This window comes from Tachyglossus aculeatus, chromosome 17, assembly GCF_015852505.1.
Source record: "Tachyglossus aculeatus isolate mTacAcu1 chromosome 17, mTacAcu1.pri, whole genome shotgun sequence".
NCBI lineage: Eukaryota > Metazoa > Chordata > Mammalia > Monotremata > Tachyglossidae > Tachyglossus > Tachyglossus aculeatus.
The window spans coordinates 41,549,078-41,574,294 of NC_052082.1; the positions used below are offsets into that span (position 1 = coordinate 41,549,078).

General features: G+C 44.1%; 1 protein-coding gene across 1 annotated transcript in view; it reads left to right on the plus strand.

The window, feature by feature from the left end:
• The first annotated feature begins 24,753 nt into the window (after positions 1-24,753).
• LOC119939623 (ovostatin homolog 2-like) overlaps positions 24,754-25,217 on the plus strand; it is a 62,243-nt gene continuing 61,779 nt past the window's right edge. Inside the window, exon 1 of the mRNA XM_038759746.1 lies at positions 24,754-24,900. Coding sequence (XP_038615674.1) covers positions 24,782-24,900 — 119 coding nt within the window. The 5' untranslated portion in view covers positions 24,754-24,781. The remainder of the gene's footprint in view (positions 24,901-25,217) is intronic.

Consider the following 25,217-nt stretch of genomic DNA (forward strand, 5'->3'; position numbering starts at 1 on the left):
TTCACACAGCACTAATGTATCTATCCATAATTTATTTCTTAATATTAATGTGCATCTCCCCCCAGACTGTAAGCTAGTTGTCAGGAGGGAACATGTCTTCCAATTCTGTTACATTTAACTCTCCCAAGTGCTTAGTATAGAGCTCTGCACCTAGTAAGTGCTCAATAAATGTGATTGATTAACTTGTAAGTGCCCCAATGCTTAGAACAGTACTTGACATATAGTAAGTGCTTAACAAAACACAATAATAATAATAATAATGCTGCCTTCCGACTTCGGATTTAGTAGGGTTTTGAAAGTGAGTAGAGAAGTTGTCTGTCGCATATAAGGGAGTTCCAGTTCAGAGAGATGACATGGGTAAGGTGTCAGTGGCAAGACAGATGAGATGGAGATACAGTGAATAGATTGGTATTGGAATATCCAAGTGTGTGAGCTTGGGTTGTAGTAAGAGATCAGAGAGATAAGGTAGGAGAAGGAGAGTTTACTGAGTGACTTAAGCGCTTAGTACAGTACTCTGCACACAGGAAGCGCTCAATAAATACAATCAACTGTCTTAAAGCAGATGGAAGCAGCGTGGCTCAGTGGAAAGAGCCTGGGCTTTGGAGTCAGAGGTCATCGGTTCAAATCCCGGCTTGACTTTGGGCAAGTCACTTCACTTCTCTGGGCCTCAGTTCCCTAATCTATAAATTGGGGATTAAGACTGTGAGCCCCCCGTGGGACAACCTGATCACCTTGTAAACTCCCCAGTGCTTAGAACAATGCTTTGCACATAGTAAGCGCTTAATAAATGCCATCATTATTATTATTATTATTATTAGACGGCAAGGAGCTCCTGTTGATTTGGAGGTGAATGGGTGGCTATTTGAGGTTTGAGGAGTTGAGTCTGAGTGGACTAAGTGGTTTTTTTGAAAAATGATTGAGGCACAGGAGCGATATACGGCCGGAGGGGAGGGGAAGCCGATGCAGTAGTCAAGGCGGGATTTGTTAAGTGCTGTGACAGACTTCAGAGATGTTATGAAGGTAGAACTGATCGGATTTGGTGACGGAGTGAACACGTGGGTTGAATGAGGGGATTGAGTCGAGGATAAAGCCAAGGTTGTGAGCACGTGAGACAGATGGATGGTCTTGCTTCTACAGTGATGGGGAAGACCTGGAGAGGATACCATTTGGGTGAGAAGATAAGGAGTTCTGGTTTTGACACGTTAAGTTTGAGATGTCAGGGGGAAATCCAAATAGAAATGTTCTGAAGCCCGGAGGAAATGCCAGACTGCAGAGGAATGAGCTCAGAGGAGGGGTAGCTTTGGGAATCATCCACATAGAGATGGCTGTCGAAGTTGTGGAACTGAATAATTTCTCCAAGAGGGTGGATGCATCCTTAAGGAACTATTACATTTAGGGGGTGGAAGGACCTTGAGGCTAAAGTGGTTTTGGGTTTGGTTTTTTTTTTGAAATTTGGCATTTAGCACAACAAAGGAGTTAAAAGTCCATCTTCTTGGTAGACTCTACAGTAGTCGGTGTCTTCAGATCAATCAGTCAACAGTATTTGAGTACTTACTGTATACTGATCACTGTACTGAGTGCTCAGGAGAGTACAGTAGTATTGGTAGATATGATCCCTGCCCTCATTTAGATCCAGACTCCCTCGCAAGGCATGGAAGAGGGTGCCAGATTGAAGGTGGAGTTGGAGGTCAGATTTTGGAGTGGGAATCCCCTTCACTTCCCTGGGAAAATTGCATACTGGTTAATGGCATCAGAGGAAGGGCCAGGTAGTATTTCTTGGCCTGGCAAACCTGGAGAAACCCTGGCAGGCAACTGTCTTCCCCAACCAACCAGGAATTGAGACTCCTGGAACTGGCCTGTCTGGGAAACAGTGTTACCTAGTGGAAAGAGCACAGGCTAGGGAGTCAGAGGACCTGGGTTCTAATCCAGGCTTCGCCACTTTCATTCATTCAGTCTTATTTATGGAGTGCTGACGGTGTGCAAAGCAGTGTACTAAGCCCTTGGGAGAGTACAATAGAGCAATAAACAGACAGATTCAAGTCACTTAACTTCTCTGTGCCTGTTACCTTATTTGTAAAATAGGGATGATGCTGGTGGTATTTAAGCACTTACTATGTGCCAAACACTGTTCTAAGCACTGGATGAAGACTGTGAGCCCCATGTAGGATAGGGACTGTCTTTTTTTTTTTCTTAATGGCATTTAATAAGCGCTTACTACATGCCAGACACTGTTCTAAGCACTGGGGTAGATACAAGATAATCAGATTTGACACAGTCCACATCCTACATGGGGCTCACTGTCTTAATCCCCATATAACAGATGAGATAGTTGAGGCACAGAGAAGTTAAGTGACTTGCCCTAAGTCACACATTAGGCAAGTGGCAGATCTGTGATTATTATTATTATTACTATTATTATGAATAATAGTGGTATTTGTTAAGCACTTACTAGGTGCAAGGCATTGTACTAAGTGTTGCGGTGGATAGAAGTAAATCAAGTTGGACACAGTCCCTGTCCCACATGGGGCTCACAGTCTTAATCCCCATTTTACAGATGAGGTAATTGAGGCACAGAGACGTTAAGTGACTTGCCCAAGGAGACAAGTAAAAGATCCAGGATTAATGATAATACTATTAATGATGGTATTTAAGTACTTACTATGTGACAGGCACTGAACTAAGCACTGGACTGGATACAAGTAAATAAGGTTGGATAGAGTCTCTGTTGCACTTGGGGCTCACACTCTTAATCACCATTTTCAGATGAAGTAACTGAGGCACAGAGAAGTAGAGTGACTTGGCCAGTGTCACATAGCAGACAAGTGACTGAGGCATGATTAGAACTCTGGTCCTTATTCATTCAGTGGTATTTAAGGAGCGCTTACTGTGTGCAGAGCACTGTCCTTATTCTGACAGTTTTGACACCTGTCTATTTGTTTTGTTGTCTGTCTCTCGCTCTAGACTGTGAGACTGTTGTTGGGTAGGGACTGTCTCTATATGCTGCCGACTTGTACTTTCCAAGCACTTAGTACAGTGCTCTGCACACAGTAAGTGCTCAATAAATACGATTGAATGAATGAAAGACTCCAGGCCCGTGTTCTATTCACTAGGCCACGATTAGAACCCATGCCCTTCTGCCCCCACAGGCCCATGTTCTTTCCACTATGCCACACTGCTTCTCATGTCTGACCCAGTGATCTTGTCTCTACCCCAGCACTTAGTAAGCTCTTAAAAAAAATACCTTGGTGTTTTGTTTTTTAACTGAGTATGCATGAAAAAAACTCAACCTGTAATTACACTAAGGGCGGAATCCCGCCAAGAGGAAGGACAATTTTACCTGCAGGTTTGGCTGCAACCCCAGAAGGAAGAGGTGCTTTCCCTGTCTGGAGATTTCAACACAAGGAAGCACCGGCTCTAACCACTAATTTCCTCCCAATGAATCCCTGATCTTGAGCAAGGTCCTTGTTTGTTATTCGCTTCATACTTGATAAAGGTTAGGAGGGAGAAATAGCTGTCAGAGTGAACTAAACACAGAATAAACTCTTATCAATTTATTGTTTTGTTAGAGTGGGTTGTGGGCAGAATTGGCATTCACCATCACTTGTGGTCTACCCTAAGGTTTGAGGGAGGTTTGTTTCTTTTTAGTTCTTTCAGGTTCTCATGTTGGTTGATTTACCCTTCTGATCCTTATTCAAATGATTCAAGGTTAAAAATACAGTTATTTCACTGGGCAATTAGCCAAATAACTGAAGTAAAAATGATTGTCTTGATCTGAGTTGTCAAAATATTTGAGGAAATTGCAAGAGCTTAAGATCAGAGTTGTCCATTCTGACCTCCCACACCAATCAGGCTTACTGGATCAATCATTCAGTGCTATTTGAGTGCTTACTAAGTTCAGAGCACTGTAATAAAAGCACTTGGGAAAGTATGATATAACAGAATTGGTAGATATTTAGCTTACAGTCTAGAGGACAGTCACTAACTCTCTATTTCACCTTCTGCTGTGTAGAAATGTTCTGGTTCCTTAGCAGTAAATGTCCATGAATGACAGAGGACTCCTTTTATTCCCATTAAAGCAATTAATCAAAGATGTTTATCAAGTACCCAATGAGGGCTAAGCACTGGCAGAGTACAACATGGTGTAGTAGCTACAGCACAGGCCTGAGAGTCAGAAGGTCAATCAATCAATCAATCATATTTGTTGAGCGCTTACTGTGTGCAGAGCACTGTACTAAGCACTTGGGAAGTACAAGTTGGCAACATATAGAGACAGTCCCTACTCAACAGTGGGCTCACAGTCTAGAAGGGGGAGACAGAGAACAAAACCAAACATACTAACAAAATAAAATAAGTAGAATAGATATGTACAAGTAAAATAAATAAATAAATAGAGTAATAAATATGTACAAACATATATACATATATACAGGTGCTGTGGGGAAGGGAAGGAGGTAAGATGAGGGGATGACGAGGGGGAGAGGAAGGGAGGGGCTCAGTTTGAGAAGGCCTCCTGGAGGAGGTGAGCTCTCAGTAGGGCCTTGAAGGGAGGAAGAGAGCTAGCTTGGCGGATGGGCAGAGGGAGGGCATTCCAGGCCCGGGGGATGATGTGGGCCGGGGGTCGATGGTGGGACAGGTGAGAACGAGGCACGGTGAGGAGATTAGCGGCAGAGGAGCGGAGGGTGTGGGGTGGGCTGTAGAAGGAGAGAAGGGAGGTGAGGTAGGAGGGGGCGAGGTGAAGGACAGCCTTGAAGCCCAGGGTGAGGAGTTTCTGCCTGATGCACAGATTGGTAGCCACTGGAGATTTTTGAGGAGGGGAGTAACATGCCCAGAGCGTTTCTGGACAAAGACAATCCGGGCAGCAGCATGAAGTATGGATTGAAGTGGGGAGAGACACGAGGATGGGAGATCAGAGAGAAGGCTGATGCAGTAGTCCAGACGGGATAGGATGAGAGCTTGAACGAGCAGGGTAGCGGTTTGGATGGAGAGGAAAGGGCAGATCTTGGCAATGTTGCGGAGCTGAGACAGCAGGTTTTGGTGACGGCTTGGATGTGAGAGGTGAATGAGAGATGATTCATGGATTCTAATACTGACTCTACCATTTGTCTGCTGTGTGGCCTTGGGCAAGTCACTTCACTGGGCCTCAGTTACTTCATCTGTAAAATGGGGATTGAGACTGTGAGCCCCATGTGGGACAGGGACTGTGTCCCACCCGATTTGCTTGTATCCACCCCAGTGCTTAGTACAGTGCCTGGCACATAGTAAGTGCTTAACAAATACCACAGTTATTTTTATTTTCATTATTATTAGATGTTTATCGACTACCTATTGAGGGCTAAGCATTGTGTTAAGCACTTGGGAGAGTACAAAGGTAGCAAGGCACATGTTCCCTGTCCCCAAGTAGTTTAGAATTTACTAAGGGAAACATGAGACAGAAATTATTTTCGAACAGTTTAAACAGAAGGAAAAATAAGGAGATAGCAGGAAGGAGTGCAAATTTATATCAGGATGAAATCACTGACGATCATTAAATGTGTAAACGAATCAAGAGTATTTTGTGAGCTCTTACTACATGCAGAACACTATGCCAAGCACTTGGAAGTGTACAAAAGAGTTGGCAAACACGATTCCTCACCTCTTGGAGCTAAAAGTCTAACTGGGGAGGCAGACACTAAAATAAATTACTGATAGTGGGGAGTGGCCAGGGATCGCATCCATCAACTTCATTGTATTGTATTTTTCCAAGTGCTTAGTACAGTGTTCTGCATACAGTAACCACTCAATAAATACCATTGATAGATTGATTAAAGATCTGTACGTAACTGTTACGTTGGAGAAAGTACCAAAGTATCCAAGTACCTAGGTGAGGGGAAAATGCTGAAATAAATGTGGGTGTTCATGTGTGGGTGAAGATGAAAAATTACTCAGGGAAGGCTTCCTGGAGGAGATGTGATGGAAGATAGAAGAGTGTTGGGTTACCTGAATTGTAGTCCTGGTGTTGTACTGAGCTTAGCAATTATTCAATTATATTTTATTGAGTGCTTGCTGTGGGCTGAGCACCATACTAAGTGTTTGCAAGAGTATAACAGAGTTGGTAGACATGTTTCCTGCCCACAAAGAGCTTACAGTCTAGAGGAGAAGACAGACATGAATATTAGTAACAGATATGTCCATAACCACTGTGGGGTTGAGGATAGGGTGAAGAAAGGACACAAATCTAAGTGCAAGATCATTGCAGAGGGAGTGAGCAAATAGGAAACAAGAGGTTAGTCAGGAAAGGCCTCTTGGAGGAGATCTGATTTTAATAAGACTTTGAATGTGGGGAGAATGATTGTCGGTTATGAAGGGGTAGGGAAATTCAGGCCAGAGACAGAATGTGAGTGAGGGGTTGGTGGCGAGAGAGATATGATCAAGGTACAGAGTAGGTTGGCATTAGAGGAGTGAAGTGTGCCAGCTAGGTTGTATTAGGAAAGCAGAGAGGTATGGTAGGAGAGAGGTTGCTGACTTGTACTTCCCAAGCGCTTAGTACAGTGCTCTGCACACACTAAGTGCTCAATAAATGCGATTGAATGAATGAATGAGTGCTACAAAGCCAATGGTAAAGAGTTTCTCTTTAACATGGAGGTGGATGGGTAACAACTGAAGCTTCTTGAGGAGTAGGGAAAAATGGATGGAACGGTTTTGTAGAAAAATGATCAGGGCAGCAGAAAGAAGTATGGACTGGAGTGGGGAGAAACAGGAGACAGGGAGGCCAACAAAGGGGTGGATGCAGTAGTCAAGGCGGGATAGGATAAGTACTTGGATTAACGTGGTAGCAGTTTGGAGAGGAAAAGGCAGATTTTAGTGATATTGTGACGGTTTAGCCGACAGGATTTGGTGACGGTTTGAATGTGTGGGTTGAATAAGAGAGATTCGTTCATTTGATCATATTTATTGAGCCCTTACTCTTTGCAAAGCAATGTACTAAGCATTTAGCACTGTCCTAAGATGAGTAGAGATAACGACAAGGTTATGTACTTGAGACAGAGAGGATGGTGGTACTTTCTACAGAGATGGGAAAGTCACAGGGAGGACCGAGTTTGAATGGGAAGATGACGAGTTCTGTTTTGGATGTGTTAAGTTTGAGGTGTCAGAGGAACAACCAAGTAGAGATTTCCTGAAGGCAGGAGGAAATACGAGACTGCAGAGAAGGAGAAAGATCAGGGATGGAGTTGGAGATTTGAGAACTTGCTGTGCAGTCTTGCAGAACCTCTCCATTTTATTTAATGGTTAAATTAATATCTGCCCCATAGTGACTTCCAGGACCTATTTTGTTTTTAAAAAATGTTTCCAGAAAGGCTCAACCTATTAGATGGTCTTGAAATAACAAAAATCTGGGACAAGGGAAGGAGAGTGAGAGTTAAGGAGCAAGAAGGAAAGAGATAATAAGCACGATTCTAAGAGTAAACTGTGAACACAGTGATTTTTCAAAGGGCAAAGTAATATTAAAAAAATAAAATTTCAGAAGGTCCTGAGGAAAAACTGACTTTTCATGGTTTGTGCAGCTTGAATTGATGTTCGCTAAAGGCAGAAAATTCAGGGAGAGACAGCATTAGAGAGTCAAATCATATGCAGGTAAATTCCTGCCCTAAGCCATGGTCTGCTAGCTGTGAATGAAGGGAAAGACAGCACTAAGCAGGAGAGAGGGAAGAGAGATTATTAGTCACAGTGAGAAACTTGGCTTGAAATGAGAGAAGCTTGCAAGTTGGGATATAATGGGAAAGAAGCCAGGATAAGTAGGAAAAAAAGGCTGATTTGAGTGTCTTAAAGCCTAAAATCAGTAGTTTTTGTTTGATAATGAGAAGGATGGACAACCATTGGATGTGTTTGAGGAATGGGGAGACATCAATTAATCAATCCTATTTATTGAGCGCTTACTGTGTGCAGGGCACTGACTCTGTCCTCTCCTGGTTTTCCTCTTATCTCTCCGGTCGTTCATTCTCAGTCTCTTTTGCAGGCTCCTCCTCCCCCTCCCATCCCCTTACTGTGGGGGTTCCCCAAGGTTCAGTGCTTGGTCCCCTTCTGTTCTCGATCTACACTCACTTCCTTGGTGACCTCATTCACTCCCATGGCTTCAACTATCATCTCTACGCTGATGACACCCAAATCTACATCTCTGCCCCTGCTCTTTCCCCCTCTCTCCAGGCTCGCATCTCCTCCTGTCTTCAGGACATCTCCATCTGGATGTCTGCCCGCCACCTAAAACTCAACATGCCCAAGACTGAACTCCTTGTCTTCCCTCCCAAACCCTGCCCTCTCCCTGACTTTCCCATCTCTGTTGACAGCACCACCATCCTTCCCATCTCACAAGCCTGCAACCTTGGTGTCATTCTCGACTCCGCTCTCTCATTCACCCCTCACATCCAAGCCGTCACCAAAACCTGCCGGTCTCAGCTCCAGTGGCTACCAATCAATCTGCGCATCAGGCAGAAACTCCTCACCCTGGGCTTCAAGGCTGTCCATCACCTCACCCCCTCCTACCTCACCTCCCTTCTCACCTTCTACAGCCCACCCCACCCCCTCCACTCCTCTGCCGCTAATCTCCTCACCGTACCTCGTTCTCGCCTGTCCCACCGTCGACCTCCGGCCCACGTCATCCCCCGGGCCTGGAATGCCCTCCCTCTGCCCATCCGCCAAGCTAGCTCTCTTCCTCCCTTCAAGGCCCTACTGAGAGCTCACCTCCTCCAGGAGGCCTTCCCAGACTGAGCCCCTTCCTTCCTCTCCCCCTCGTTCCCCTCTCCATCCCCCATCTTACCTCCTTCCCTTCCCCACAGCACCTGTATATATGTATATATGTTTGTACATATTTATTACTCTATTTATTTATTTATTTATTTTACTTGTACATATCTATTCTATTTATTTTATTTTGTTAGTATGTTTGGTTTTGTTCTCTGTCTCCCCCTTTTAGACTGTGAGCCCACTATTGGGTAGTGACTGTCTTTATATGTTGCAAACTTGTACTTCCCAAGCGCTTAGTACAGTGCTCTGCACACAGTAAGCACTCAATAAATACGATTGATTGATTCATTGACCTAAGTGCTTGGGTGAATACAACACAACAATATAACAGATACATTCCCTGCCCACAACGAGCTTACAGTCTAGAAGGGGAGACAGACATGAATACAGATAAATAAATTACAGACAGGTACATAAGTGCTGTGGGGCTGGGAGAGGGGAAGAATAAAGGGAGCAAGTTAGAGTGATGCAGAAAGAAGTGGAAAAAAGGGCTCAATCATATTTATTGAGTGCCGTACGCATAGCACTATACTAATCACTTGGGAGAGTACAATATAAACGAGACGATAGACATGATCCCTGTCCATAATGCACTTACAGTCTAGAGAGGGATATAGACATTAATATAAATAAATAAATTATGGATATGTAAGTAAGTGCTGTGGGGCTGAGGGAAGGGTGAATTAAGGGTGCAAATCCAAGTCCAAGGGCAGTGTAGGAGGAAGTGGGAGAAGAGATAAGGAGGGCCTAGTCAGGGAAGGCCTCTTGGAAGAGATGTGCTTCAATAAGGCTTGAAGGTGGGGAGAGTGATTGTCTGTGGGATATGAAGAGGGGGGTCATTCCACACCACCACACTCTTCCTTCCTTTAAAGCCTCACTTCCTCTAAGAGGTCTTCCCTGATTGGCCCTCCAAAAACTGTTAATTTGTCCTTATCCCTTTCTACTCTCTTTGCTTTTGATTCTTGTATTTTTAGTAGTAATAATAGTATATTCAGTAATGATGGCATTCATTTAGTGCTTACTATGTGCCAAGCACTGAAGTAAGTGCAGTGGTAGACACCAGGTAATCAAGTCCAACACAATCCCTGTCCCAGGTGGGCTCACAGGCTAAGTGTTTACTGTGAGCAGATCACTGTGATAAATGCTGGGAAAGAATACACAGGTTAGACACCTTCACTGATCCTCAGATGGTTCAAAATCTTAAAAACAAAAATGGGGAGAGGGCAACACACACAATCAGTCAATGGTATTTATTAAGCACTTAGTCTATGCGGCACTTTACTAAGCACTTGGAAAAGTACAGTTCAGTAGAGTTGGTAAACACAGTCCCTGACCAAGATGAAAGAAAACATTTAAGATAACATAAAGACTAAAATGAAGCTTAAAATGAAATGAAGCACATCTCCAAGAGACCTTCCCTGACTAGGCCCTCCGTATCTCTTCTCCCACTTCCTCCTAAACTGCCCTTGAACTTGGATTCGCACCCTTTATTCCCCCTTCCCTCAGCCCCACAGCACTTATGTACATATCGGTAATTTATTTATTTATTTATATTAATGTCTATCTCCCTCTCTAGACTGTAAGTGCATTGTGGACAGGGATCGTGTCTACCATCTCGGTTATACTGTACTCACCCAAGTGCTTATTATAGTGCTCTGCACTCAGTGCTCAGTAAATATGATTTATTGATTGGTCTGGGGTATTATGGATAGGGAAGGAGTTCCATTAGTGGGCTGCTGTGACTAGAGAGCATAATTTCTGGCCCCTCGAGGCTCATTTCCATGGTTACAACCACAGAGACAGTGACAGCTCCAGCAGCGACCATCACTCTTCCAGGAAGTTGTATAGAGTTGGTGCCGGGCTATGGCTGCTTTTCTCTGCTCCTCTGGGGTGAAATAATAACAATTTTGATATTTGTTAAGTGCTTACCTGCCAGATACTGTACGAAGCACTGAGGTGGTTACAAGGAAATTGTGTTGAACACAGTCCCTGTCCCACATGGGGCTCTCCGTCTCAATCCCCATTTTACAGATGAGGTAACTGAAGCACAGAGAAATAAAGTGACTTGCCTAAGGTCACATAGCAGACAAGTGGTGGAGCTGATATTAGACTTTAGACTCTCAGGCCCGTGCTCTATGCACTACGCTGTGGATGGAGGTTGCTCAGCAACGTGGGAGATCCTGGGGAGAGAGCATGGAGGTTCAGTGGATGGGAACATCGAGGGTGCTGAGATGTTGGGGACCGCGGGTACCTGGAGGAGAGGAATGGTGAATGTTTGTGAGCGGTTTCAGTCCATAGGGCATGCAGAGCCCTGGAAGCCATGATGGGAGATGGCAGGCACCTGGAGGTGTCATACTTCCGCCACATGTAGCTTGCTAGAATTGATTTTTTTTTTCCAAGTGTCAGTTCTCCACACTGCGGAGGCCAATGTCATCATCTCCTAGGCCAAGGTTTAGTACTGTGCTCTGCCCAGAGCCAGCACTGAGTATCTACCATAACTCCCCATGTATCCCACTCAACAGCCAAGAAGGAGCATGGTGTAGTGGATGGAGCACGGGCCTGAGAGTCAGAAGGTCATGGGTTCTAATCCTGACTCCACCACTTGTCTGCTGTATGGTCTTGGGAAAGTCACTTCTGTTCCCCGTGTCTCATTATCAAATCTGTAAAATGGGGTTTCAGATTGTGAGCCCCACATGGTACAGGGACTATGTCCAACCTGATTTTCTTGTATCCACTCCAGTGCTTAGTACAGTGCCTGGCATGTAGTAAGAGTTTAACGAATATCGCTGTTGTTGTTATTATTACTACAGCCATGCTATGGTCCTCGAAAGCATGAGTGTATCACCAACAGCTGTAGCATGGGATTTGTTTTGCCAGAGGCTTATATGTTAAAAATTGGGATCCATCCCAGAACCTCTGGAAAAATAGCAATTCCTTTTTTAAATTAAACACTAAGCTATTTCTTCTCACTCAAGACAAAGCATTACATTAACTAAATAAGGAATTATAATAATTATTAGCCCCTCCAGGAGGCTGCAGAAAAAGAAGCTTATTATGCAAAGATTTTTTAACATGTGAAAAATTTGCCCTATTAACATTATTTTTACAGTACTTGCTAAGGGCTTATTATGAGCCAAGCATTGTTAGCAGAAACAAGCTAATCAGGTTGAACACAGTCCCTGGCCCAAATGGGGCTTCACAGTCTTAATCCCCATCTTCCAGATGAGGTAACTGAGGCCCAGAGAAGTGAAGTGACTTGCCCTAGATCACATGGCAGACGAGTGGCAGAACTGGGATCAGAGCACAGGTCCTCTAGCTCCTAGGCCCGGGCTCTTCCCACTAGGCCATGATTCTGGGCAGCTTTTGGGTGAAACGGAGAAGTTGAAGCCCAGTTTGTGTTCAGAGAGGGGTAGGGGAGCAAGGTGGATGAGGAGTGCTGAGAGCAATACAGACTCGGGACAGGGGAAATTTGGTTGTCCAAGATCTCAGCCCCTTCTCCCCAGCCCCCTCTGTGGGATCCCCCTCCTGAGATCCCGGCTAGAGTGGAGAAGTCTGTGATGGGGAAGGGGAGGAGGAAGAGACAGGGCATTGAGCCCGATGTGTGGCACGGACTGTATCCAAATGTGCCTTGTGTCTGCCCCAGCACTTAGAACAGTGCCTGGCATACTGTAAGTGCTCAACAAAAAAAAAATTATTTTTTTAAAAAGTGCCTGAACCAGTGTGGTAGCCGCTTGAATGGAAAGTATTCACCTTCTTTGAATTTCGAGAACAATGGATTTGCACTTCTAGTGGTCTTATGTCTATTTATGGCTCTGAGGTCACGTGCAAGGAGTTCCAGACTGGCTAAATATATTACTTTAATGAGACCCACTTTACCAGAGCGTTTGCAAAGCAGCATGGAAAAAATAAGAAAGGAAGGAGCCCAGGAGCCACATAAAAAGGACCAAAGAAGAGTTGTGCTATGACTTGTACTAGAGTTTACAAGTTAAATACTTGTTCTCCCTCTCCCTTAAACTGTGAGCCCCTTGTGGGACAGGGACTGTGTCTGACCTGTATGACTCCCCCTGTAGACCATATATTGTTATCTATTGTATTGTGCTCTCCCAAGCGCTTAATACAGTGCTCTGCACACAAAGTGCTCAGTAAAGCAGCATGTCTAGAGAAACAGCATGGCTAGCATAGGTCTGACAGTCAGAAGAAGCTGGGTTCTTCTAATCCCTCTCTGCCACGTGTCTGCTCTGTGACCTTGGGGAAGTCACTTAACTTATCTGGGCCTCAGTTACCTCATCTGTAACATGGGCCTCACTCCATTTATTCCTATGTGGGACAGGGACTGTGTCCAGTGTAATTAACTTGTATCTACCCCAGCACTTAGAACACTGCTTGGCACATAGTAAGCACTACACAAGTACAGTAGTAATAATAATCATCATTATCAAATTCCCTTCAGTGACTGGACTTAGTGTTCAGTGAAAAGGTGCAGCTGATAAGTGGCAGAGCCAGGATTAGAGCCCATGACCACTGACTCCCAAGCCCAGGCTCTTTCCACTAAGCCACATTGCTGTGTGACCTTGGACAAGTCACTTAACTTCTCTGTGCCTCAATTCCTTCATCTGTAAAATGTAGATTAAGACTGTGAGCCCCATGTGGGTTGTGGACTGCATCCGACCTGATTAGCTTGTATCTACCCCAGCACTTACACCAAGGCTTGATACGTAGTAAAGCACTAACAGGTACCATTTTTAAAAAGTCAAAAAACATTGGTCATTGGCCTCCCCCATTAGAATGTGAGTTCCTCAGAGGCAGGGATCACTCCCTCTACTTCTATTTAATGCTCCCCAGTGCCCAGTACATGCTTGGCACAATAGTTGGTACTCCATATAACGTTCTTGATTACGAGTTGCATTTTGATAAGATTACTTCTATCAAGACATGATGAGTCTATTTAAGGGAGCAAAGAGATCTTCCTTCTCTCGTGGCCTAGTAGAAAGAGCAGGACCTGAAGTCAGAGCACCTGGGTTCCAATTCCACCTCTGCCACCTGCCTGCGTCTCTGGGCCTGGCTTTCCCCACAGTACATAAGAGCTGTGCTTACATACATATCCATTATTTATTTGTATTAATGTTGTCTCCCCCTTCAGACTGAAAGCTCCTTGTGGGCAAATGTTTAGCACTTCTTTTGGAGTGTGCTCTCCCAAGCATGTAGTACAGTGTTCTGCACACAGTAAGTGCTCAATAAATACCATTGATTGATAGACTGTGAGTTTCATGTAGAACAGGGATTGTGTCTAACCTGATCTTCTTGTATCTACCCCAGTACTTAAAAAATGCCACTAATTAAGAAGATAAAGTTATCCCACTGGGATGTTTCTCTTGGGTGGCGCAAAATGCATCAACCTGGCCCCACTTATAATGAGAAAGAATACATTAGCTCACCTTTTATCTAAGGCATCAGGAGCATCACTCAGAGATGGAAAACATTTTATTTCACTTTATTTTTATGGTAATTTTTAAGCGCTTATTATGTGCTGGGCACTGTTCTAAGTGCTGGGGTATATACAATCTTCACAGGTTGGGGCTCACAGTCTAAATCCCCATTTTACAGTTGAGGTAACTGAGGCACAGAGAAGTTAAGTGACTTGCCCAGTGTCACACAACAGACAATTTTTAGAGCTGGGACTATTAATCATAATAATAATTATGGTATTTAAGCTCTTACTATTCTGCTCCAAGCACTGGGGTAGATAAAAGATAATCAGGTGAGATACAGTCCCTGTCCCACATGGGGCTCTCAGTCTAAATCTTATTTTACAGATGAGGAAACTGAGGCATAGAGAAGGTAAGTGAAGTGCCCAAGGTCACACAACAGACACTTGTTGTCTGTTGTTGTCTGCTGAGGCAGGATTAGATCCAGGTTCTTCTGACTCCCAAGCCCAGGCTCTATCCACTAGGCCATGCTGCTTTATTCCACGGATGCTGTGATCTCACATTAAATACCATAATTCAGCTCTTCCTGCCAATCCTTGCTGAATGTGTGATGAGGGCCAGCTGGCTTGATCCACACCCAGTTTGGGACTTCGGGGAATTGACCTTCCAGGAGAGTGATCCTGGGACACTGAGAATTCAGGGCTTCCACAGAGGAGTTAGTCCCCACACTTGCTTCAGAGACCAGCAGCAGATATTGAGTTGTGTGAACCAGAACCGGAGAGCATTTGGAAGAACGTACTCATTGGTTGATTCAGTAAATAAGTTATCAGTCACCAAATGGCTCGATGACAATTACCTATAAATGAGTTATCTAATGGTCAGTCCAGTGGGTGACTTAAATCTAACTCTAACCTTGCCACTGGTCCCAACCCTAATTCTAATGAGACCTTTCAGTATTGGTACTGGAAATCATTGTGGCATTTGTTAAATGCCTACTATGTGACAACCTGGGTGGTAAGAGTTGAGATAGATACAAGATAATCCGACTTGAGTCAGTCCCTGTCTGCCTAGGTCATGGGTTCTAATCCTGGCTCTACCGCTTGTCAGCTGTGTGGCCTCAGGCAAGTCACTTCACTTCTCTGGGCCTCAGGTACCTCATCTGTTAAATGGGGATTGAGACTGTGAGCCCCACATGGGACAGGGACCCATTGTCGAGTAGGGATTATCTCTATCTGTTGCTGAATTGTACTTTCCAAGTGCATAGTACAGTGGTCTGCGTACCGTGAGAGCTCAATAAATACAATTGAAAGAATGAATGTCCAACACGATTTGCTTGTACCCCCCCCCCCCAGCGCTTAGTACAGTGCCTGGTACATAGTAATCTCATAACAGATACTGCAATTATTAATACTATTATTATTATTATTATCAAAGGGAGACAGAACCAATATTTAATCCCCATTTTTACAGTGGGGCACTGGGACATGGAGAAATAAAGAGACTTACTCAAGGCCACATAGTACTAATCAATCATTTATTGAGCACTTACTATGTTCAGTGCACCATACTAAGTGCTTAGGAGAGTACAATGTAACAGACTTGGTAAATATGTTCCCTGCCCACAACAAGTTTACATGCTAGAGGGGAAGACAGACATTATAAATAAATTACAGATGTGCACAAAGTGGTGTAGGAGGGATGAATAAAGGATGCAAATTCAAGTGTCAGGATGATGCAGAAGGGAGTGGGAGAAGTGGAAATGAGGGCCTAGTCAGGGATGGCCTCTTGAAGATATGCTTTTAATAAGGTTTAGAAAGTAGAGAAAGTGATCATCTGTCAGATTTGAAGAGGGAGGACATTCCAGATGTGGGTGAGAGGTCAGTAGTGAGATAGATGAGGTAGGTTGGAATTCGAGGAGCAAAGTGTGCATGCTGGTTTAAGATAGGAAAGCAGCAGGGTAAGGTTGAAGTGGGCAAGGGGATTGAGTACTTTAAAGCCTATGATAAAGCCGTGTCTGTTTGATGCACAAGTGGTTGGGTAATCACTGCAGGTTCTTGAGAAGCGGGGAAATATGCACTGAACCTGTTTGTAGACAAATGATCCAGGCAGCAGAGTGAAGTATGGACTGGACTCAGGAGAGGCAGGGAGGTCAGCAAGTAGGTTGATGCAGTAGTCAAGGTAGGATAGGATAAGCCCTTGAATCAATGCAATAGCTGTTTGGATAGAGAGGAAAGGGTGGATTTTAGTGATGTTATGAAGGTTGAACAGATAGGATTTGGTGACAAATTGAATATATGGGTTGAATGAGAGAGGATAATGCCAAGATTATGGGTTTGTGAAACAGGGAGGATGGTGGTCTTGTCTACAGTATTGGGAAAGTCAGGGGGAAGTCGGGGTTTGGGTGGGAAGATAATGAGTTCTGTTTTGGACATGTTAAGTTTGAGGTAACAGTGGGGCATTCAAGTACAGATGTCCTGAGGGCCAGAGGAAATGTGAGATTACAGAGAAGGAGAGGGATAGCTGGGGAGATGTAGATTTGGGAATTATCCTCATAGAGATGGAAGTTGAAGCCATGGGAGCAAATGAGTTCTCCGAGGGAGTGGGTATAGATGGAGAATAAAAGGGAACCCAGAACTGAACGCTGAGAGACTCACACATTTAAGGGGTGAGAGGCAGAGGAGGAGCCCACCAAAGAGACTGAGAATGAGCAGCCAGAGAGATAGGAGGAGAACCAGGAGAGGACAGTGTCAGTGAAGCCGAGGTTGGATAATGTTTCCAGGATAAGGGGGTGGTCAACAGTGTCGAAGATAGTTGAGAGGTTGAGGAGGATTAGGATGGAGTAGAGGCCACTGGATTTGGGAAGAAAGCAATAACTGGAGGTTAGGATAGGGGAGACTTTAGCATGTTTAAAGCAGTGGGACAAAAGCCATTAGAGAGAAAACAGCAGATGATGATGGTCAGGGCAAGCACTTTGATAAGATGTGATGGATTCAGAGGTGCAGGTGGAAGGGGTGGATTTTGAGAAGAGGCAGGAACAATAGCTGAGAAGCAGCTTGGCCTAGTGAAAATAGCACAGACCTGAGAGTCAGAGGGCTTAGGGTCTAATCCTGATTTTCCATTTATATGCTGGGTGACCTTGGGAAGTTACTTAACTTCTCTGTGCCTGTTTCCTCATCTGTTAAATGGGAATTCACTACTTACTCTCCCTCCTATTTAAGACTGTGAGTCCCAACATGGTACAAGGACCTGGTTTTCTTGTGCTCAATCGAGTGCTTAGTACAATGCTTGACACCTAGTAAATGCCTATCAAATAACACAGTTATTACTTTGGTTTGGATTTTTTGGAAGTGCTGGTGACTGGATTCAGAGCCTTTGCTGCTCTCTCTGTTCTCCACGCCAATCAATCAATGGTATTTATTGAGTGCTTATGGTGTGCCGAGCACTGTACTAGGCACCTCAGAGAGCACAATAGCACAACACTTATGTAAATATCTGTAATTCATTTATATTAATGTCTGTCTCCCCCTAGAATGCAAGCTTGTTATGGGCAAGGAATACGTTTGTTTATTGTTACATTGTACTCGCCCAAGTGAGTAGTACAGTGCTGTGCACACAGTAAGTGCTCAATAAATATGATTGAATGAATGAATGCACTCCATAAATACCACTGACTGAACAATACAGTAGAGCTGATGTACATGACCCCTATCCACAAAGAGCGCACAGTCCAGAAGGAGGAAAAGATATTGAAATAAAATAAATTATTCAAGACCAGGCCTTCAAGATTGTGAGCTTGTTATGGGCAGGGAATATGTCTGTTTGCTGTTGTAGTGTACTCTCCCAAGTGCTTAGTACAGTGCTTTGCACACAGCAAGTGCTCAATAAATGATTGAATGAATGAATGAATCCACACTTTGATCTTCCAAAACTACCCCACCCAAACAGAGCAGCTGTGGGAGACCTCAAATGGTCATAGCAGCACCCACATTTAATAATTAATAATAATTATCATATTTGTTATGCACTTACTATGTGCCAGACACTATACTAAGCAGTGGGGTGGTTACAAGGAAATCGGGTTGGACATAGCCCCGTCCCACATGAGGCTATCAGTCTCAATCCCCATTTTACAGATGAGGTAACTGAGGCACAGAGAAGTGAAGTGACTTGCCCAAGGTCACACAGCAGATAACTGTGGCTTGGACAGTCACTTCTGTTGTAGCCTAGTGTCTCTGTCCTTGCCAGAAGTGCCCATTCTGTGGCCCCGGAGGGCCAATTTGGGCATGGTGATGATGGTGTTTGCAGCAGCGGAGTTGTTGGTGCTGCTTTAGAGAAAGAGGAGGAGGGGGAAGAAAACCTCAATTGAAACATTCTATCCTGCCAACACAATCTAAAAAGCAGCAAGGCCTAGTGGAAAGAACATTGGCTTAGGTGTCAGAGGACCTGACTCCTAAGCCTCAGCTACTTTAATCAATAAATCAATCCATTAATCAATGGTACTTATTGAGCACTTACTATGTACAGAGCACTGTATGAAAAGCTCAGGAGAGTACAATACAAAAAAAATTAGCAGACATGTTCCCAAGATCACACAGTTGGCATGTCACTTCACTTCTCTGTGCCTTGTTTCATCTGTAAAATGGGGATTAAACATCTGTTCTCCCTCTTAGAATGTGAGCCCAATGTGAGACAGGGACTGTGCCTGACCAGTGCTTGACATATAGCAAGTATTTCTTCTTCTTCTCGTTGTTGTTGTTATTATTACTGAACTCTTAATGCATACAATCCAAGGTCAGATAGCTTAGGTGACAGAGCTCCTAGAGAGTGACTTTTCAGTCCAAAGAGGGTCATTTTGCCAAGTCATCTCCACCCGCTGTGACCACCTTAGCCAAAATGGAGTCCCTCTTGGTACAGTGCTCAAGATGGAGCCTCTAGCCTTGTTTCTGGTGCCGATGACTGGCCCTCCAAAGACTAAAGTTAGTAACCTGAAGAAGGCCAGTCTGGGAGAAATGCATTGAGTTTTTCCTCAACAGTTGTGCTTTTCATCCCGGGATTTTTCCAAGAAAGTATTTAGGAGGAACATTCCAGGACCTGAAACTGGCTAGCAGCCACGTGGGTTAAGGGTAGAGCCAATATTTAGCCAAGCTGTAGTCAAACTCAGGTTTTATTTGCATGGGAGTGAGTGTTTGTGGATTTTTTTCATTTTTTATGGTACTTGTTAAGTGTTTATTATGTGCCCATCACTGTATTAAGTGCTGAGGTATGTATAAAATAATCAGGTTGGACTCAGTCAGTAGCTGTCCTGTGGGACATCTTTCATGCATTCATCCAAATTTTTAAAGTCTCCTCTTAGCAGGACAGTAGGTATTCCTGGTTGGGTACCCATAACAACAAGAAGAAGAATTGTGGTATTTAAGTGCTTACTATGTGCTATGCACTGGAGAAGATAAAAGATAATCAGATCAGAAATAGTTCCTATCCCCACTTGGGGCTTATATTCTAAAAATATTGGAGAACAGGTATTGAATCCCCATTTTACAGATGAGGAAACTCAGGCACCAGAAAGTGAAGTGACTTGCCAAAGATCACACATAGCAGTCAAGTGGTAGAGCCTGGAGGATTAGAACCCAGGTCCCCTGACTTTTTTTTAATGGCATTCGTTAAGCACTTACTATGTTCCAGGCATTAAGCACTAAGCACTGAGGTACAGACAAGACAGGTTGGACACAGCCCATGTTCCACCATGGGGTTCACAGTCCTCATCCCCATTTTAGAAATGAGGAAACTGAGGCGCAGAACAATTGACTTGCCGAAGGTCACACAGCAGACAAGTGACAGAGCTGGGATTAGAACCGAAGTTCTCTGACTCGCAGGCCATGGCCACTGGGCCATGCTGCTTCTCTAACAGAAGCAAAAGATATCAATCAATAAATCCATAGATTTATTGAATGTTTACTGTGAGGGGAACACTATAATAACCTCTTGGGAGGGTACAATACAACAATGTAACCGAGTTGGTAGACCCATTCCCTGCCCACAGTGAACTTACAGTGTAGAAGAGGAGAGGGACGTTAATATAAATGATTAAATTATGGATCTGTACATAAATTCTGAGGGGCTGAGGGAGGAGTGGGTGAATAAAGGGAGCAAATCAGGATTATGCAGAAGGGAATGGGAGAAGAGGGAATGACGGCTTAGTTGAGGAAGACCATTTGGAGGAGATGTGCTTTCAATAAGGGTTTGAAAGCGAGGAGAGTAATTGTCTTTTGGTTATGAAGAGGTAGGACACTCCAAGCCAGAGGCAGGATGTGGGCAAGAGGTCAGCAGTGAGATGGAGGTACAGTGAAAAGGTTAGCATTTTATGCAGCAAAATGTGTGGGCGGGAGAGCAGTGAGAAGAGGTGGGAGGGGGCGAGGTGACTGAATGCTTTAAAGCCAATACTAAAGAGTTTCTGTTTGATGCAGAAGTGGATGGGCAAAAACTGGAGGTTCTTGAGGAGTGGGAAAACATGAACTGAATGGTTTTGTAGAAAAATGATCCAGGTAGCAGAACGAAGTATGGACTGGAATGGGGAGAGGCAGAAGGCTGGGAGTTTAGCAAGGAGGGTGAATTTTAGCAATGTTGCAAAGATTGAGCCAACAGGATTTGGTGACAGATCGAATTTGTGGGTTAAATGAGAGAGATGAGTCAAGGACAAAGTTAAGTTTACAGGCTTGTGAGACAGCAAGGATGGTGGAACTGTTCACAGTGATGGGAAAATCAGGGGAAGGACAGGGTTTTGTGTGAGATGATAAGGAGTTCTGTTTTGGACATGTTAAGTTTGAGGTGATGGCAAGACATCCTCATACAAATGTTTTGAAGGCAGGAGGAAATGCAAGACTGCAGAGAGAAATAGATGGAGAGGAGAGAGAGCAAGAGATCAGGACTGAAGATGTAGATTTGGGATCATCCTCATAGAAGTGGTAATTGAAGCCATGGGAACGAATGAGTTCTCCAAGGGAGTAGGTGTAGATGAAGAATAGAAGAGGACCTTGAACTGAATCTTAAGGGAGCCCCACAGGTAGAGGGTGGGAGGCAGATTAGGATCCCACAGAAGAGACTGAGAATGAGTGGCCAGAGAAATAGGAGTAAGCCAGGAGTGGACAGTAAATCTCAGTAAAGCCGAGATTGGATAATGTTTCCTGGAGAAAGCAGTGATCGACAGTGTAGAAGGCAGCTGAGAGGTCGAGGAGTATTAGGATGGAATAGAGGCCGTTGAATTTGGCAAGATCATTTGTGACCTTTGAGAAGGTGGCTTTTGCAGAGTTAAAAGGGAGAATTGCAGGAGAGGAAATGGGGACAGAGTAGACAACTCACTCAAGGAGTTTGGAGAAGAATGGTACTTCCCAAGCGCTTAGTAAAGTGCTCTGCACACAGTAAGCGCTCAATAAATACGATTGAATGAATGAAATGAATTAATGGTAGGAGGGAGATTGTGTGATAGATAACTGGAGGGAGCCACGGGGTCAAGGGAGTGCTTTTTTAGGACAGGGGAGACATGAGCATGTTTGAAAGCTGTGGGGAAGAAACCATCAGAGAGCAAAAAGCTGAAGATGGCAGGTGAGGCTCACAATCTCAATCCCCACTCTACAGATGAGGAAATTGAGGCACAGAGAAGTGAAGTGACCTGCCCAAGGTTACACAGCAAAGTGGCAGAGGTGGAATTAGAACCCACATCCTTCTGACTCCCAGACTTGTGCTCTATCCACTACACCATGCTACTTACCATAAAGTTTATCCTATTTTAGTTCACTCTTAAAAATCATTTGAGGAAAACTCCAGATTCAAATATCAATCCAAGTTCTCCCTTACAATCTTCATACTATCTTTACCCCAACAATTTTTATTTACACCAAATTTTAATATTCCAATTTATCCAAAATTACACAAAAGGAACACATGTCTTCTGTATGTCATCTTTTCACCACACATTGTTGGTTCCATAGTGAACATTTCAAGGTAAGTGTGTGGCACAGTTAGTACTTACCAAATGCCACTGTTATTATTATTGCTCTGGATGTGTAATAATAATAATAATGGCATTTGTTAAGCACTTACTATGTGCAAAGCACTGTTCTAAGTGCTGGGGGGATACAAGGTGATCAGGTTGTCCCACATGGGGCTCACAGTCTTAATCCCCATTTTACAGATGAGGTAACTGAGGCTCAGAAAAGTTAAGTGACTTGCCCAAGATCACACAGCTGACAAGTGGGGGAGCTGGGATTAGAATCCATTACCTCTAACTCCCAAACCCGTGCTCTTTCCACTGAGCCATGCTGCTTCTCTAGCTCACGTGGAACAGGGACTGCATCCAACCTGATTCGCTTGTATCCATCTCAGTGCTTAGTACAGTACCTGACACTCAGTAAGCACTTGGCAAATACCGGAATTACTATTATTATTATTATTTCTAAGCACTAGGGCAGATAGAAGGTAGCCAGGCAAGTGGCAGAGCTGTGATTGGAACCCAGTTCCCCTGAGAACAGTGGAAAGAGCTCGGGCTTTGGAGCCAGAGGTCATGGGTTCAAATCCCGGCTCCCCCACTTGTCAGCTGTGTGACTTTGGGCAAGTCACTTCACTTCTCTGGGCCTCAGTTACCTCACCTGTAAAATGGGGATTAAGACTGTGAGCCCACCACGGGACAACCTGATTACCTTGTAACCTCCCCAGTGCTCCTGTGCTATGCCCCTGTGCTTTGCACATAGTAAGCCCTTAATAAATGCCATCATTATTATTATTATGTGCTTCTTCTACTGGTCCTTCTCAGTCTTTGGTTCTGGTTCCCCTTATACTAACTAGCATTATTTCTTCAAGGAGAAAAACAGAGAAGAGGGAGGAAGAGGGGAGGAAATCAGCAGACTGAGAAGGATTTTGTCACCAATCAGTGTGAAGCAACATGGTCTCTAGTGGAAAGAGCATGGAACTGGGTGTCACAGGAGCTGGGTTCTAATCCCAGCTCTGCCGCTTGTCTGCTGTGTGAGACCTTGGGCAAGTCAATTCTCTTGGCCTTAAAATGGGGATCAATAACTGTTAATCCCATGTGGGACAAGGACTGTGCCCAACCTGATTAACTTGTTTCTATCGCAGGGTTTAGTACAGTGCCTGGTGCACAGTAAGTGCATAACAAATACTGCCATTATTACTATTGCCATTATTGTTGTTATTGATAATATTAAGAACCGTGTTACACTCTCAGCAGAACCCCGCAGAATTAAGGCACATAGTTCCTGACCTCAAGAAGCTCATGCCTTAATGTCATATGGGTAAAGTCCGAGAACTTCTGAATAAGAAAGGACTCTCCATATGCCCATTTTCAATTTCACTCTTTTCTAAAGCAGGATGTTGCAACGGATTTGGTTCTTCATCCGGACCTAAAGGGTACAGAAAGCTTCAAAAGGCTCTAAGGATAGCTCATTCCCCAGTGCTTAGGACAAAACTGGGCACATTAAGCACTTGGCAAATACCACAATTCATATTGTCTCCTTAGACCCCTTGCCATTTGACAGGTCATGTTGGAGCAGCAGCACTCAAGGTGGGAAGCTATCTTTTGCTGGGTTTTCAATTTCTCTAATGGCAAGGAGGTGTTTTGTTGTGTTTTTTTTTTAAATGGTATTTGTTAAGCACTTACTATGTGCCAGGCACTGTACTAAATGCTGAGGTAGATACAAGATGATCAGGTTGGACACTATCCATGTCCTACGTGGGGCTCACAGTCTTAATCCCCATTTTACAGATGAGGTGACTGAGGCACAGAAAAGTTAAGTGACTTGCCCAAGGTCACACAGCAGGCAAGTGGTGAAGCGGGGATTAAAACCCAGATCTTCTAATTCCCAGAAATGGTCTTTCCATTAGGCCACGCTTGCTTTTTCAGGTCCGTACCGCAGATAAAAATCAACTTTTGAAGCTTGGGGCTTTGATTCATTCATTCAGTCATATCTATTGAGCACTTACTGTGTGCAGAGCACTGTACTAAGCGCTTGGGAAGTACAAGTCGGCAACATACAGAGACGGTCCCTACCCAACAATGGGCTCACAGTCTAGAAGACTGCTTTTCAGATCACTGGAGAGACCCTGGGAGTTAGTTTTCCTCTAAGGGGTAATTCCTGTAATTCCTACAGATCAACACTTTGGTACCACTGCCAGAATCGCAAACCCGGAGCTGAACTGAAGCCGACTGAAGTACGTAAAAAGAGAGCAGAAATGACAGACATTGCATAACGTTTTCCTCCCCCCTCCTTTCTTTGGTGTTTTTTCCTCCTCCGTAACCCATACTGCTGAACCCAATTCAAACATGCAAGCGTCAAGGATTTCAGGAGATTAGACACTTAGTTAAAGAGGAAAAAAAAGTCCAGGAAGTTGCATAAAAAATGACTTGCCCTGGAGGGAAAGGGAGCTAGGCGGACCAACCCGTGATTGGTGGCTCCGGGCTAGCTCATGCCAGAAGGGAACTGATCCACTCTTTGCTGAGCTATAAATATGAAACGTACTAGGCAAGGGACAGGCGGGAGGAACCAAGTAGAGGCACCTGACGTCTTGTCATGGAAAGAATCCGCCTTCATCACCCAGCCTTGTCTCTGTGGGAAGGGGCAGAGATGAAGATCAGAATGTTCCTGAGCATTTTGCTCTTCCATTTCACTTCTGTGCAGTCTTTTGAACCGTAAGGAAATATCAGATTTTTTTTTTATTTGTGTTTGTAGCAACATCATCTCATTCGTTTTTCTTCTGCATCCCTCAAGAGGCTCTCATGATACTCCAACTTTGGAAAAAATGACCAAAGACAGCAGAGTCAGGTTTTTGTTAATGTCATTTCTTGCTGCGTAGATAAATACTGTAAATTTCCTCCAGTTTATTATTGGGAGAGAGACAGGTATTGCTTGGCTCGTGTTCTCTTAGCCAGTATTTCCCTCCCACCTTTATATGTTTTGCTTCTTTTTCCTCAAGTAACCATCTGTCACTTGTTTTGATTTTTTTTTC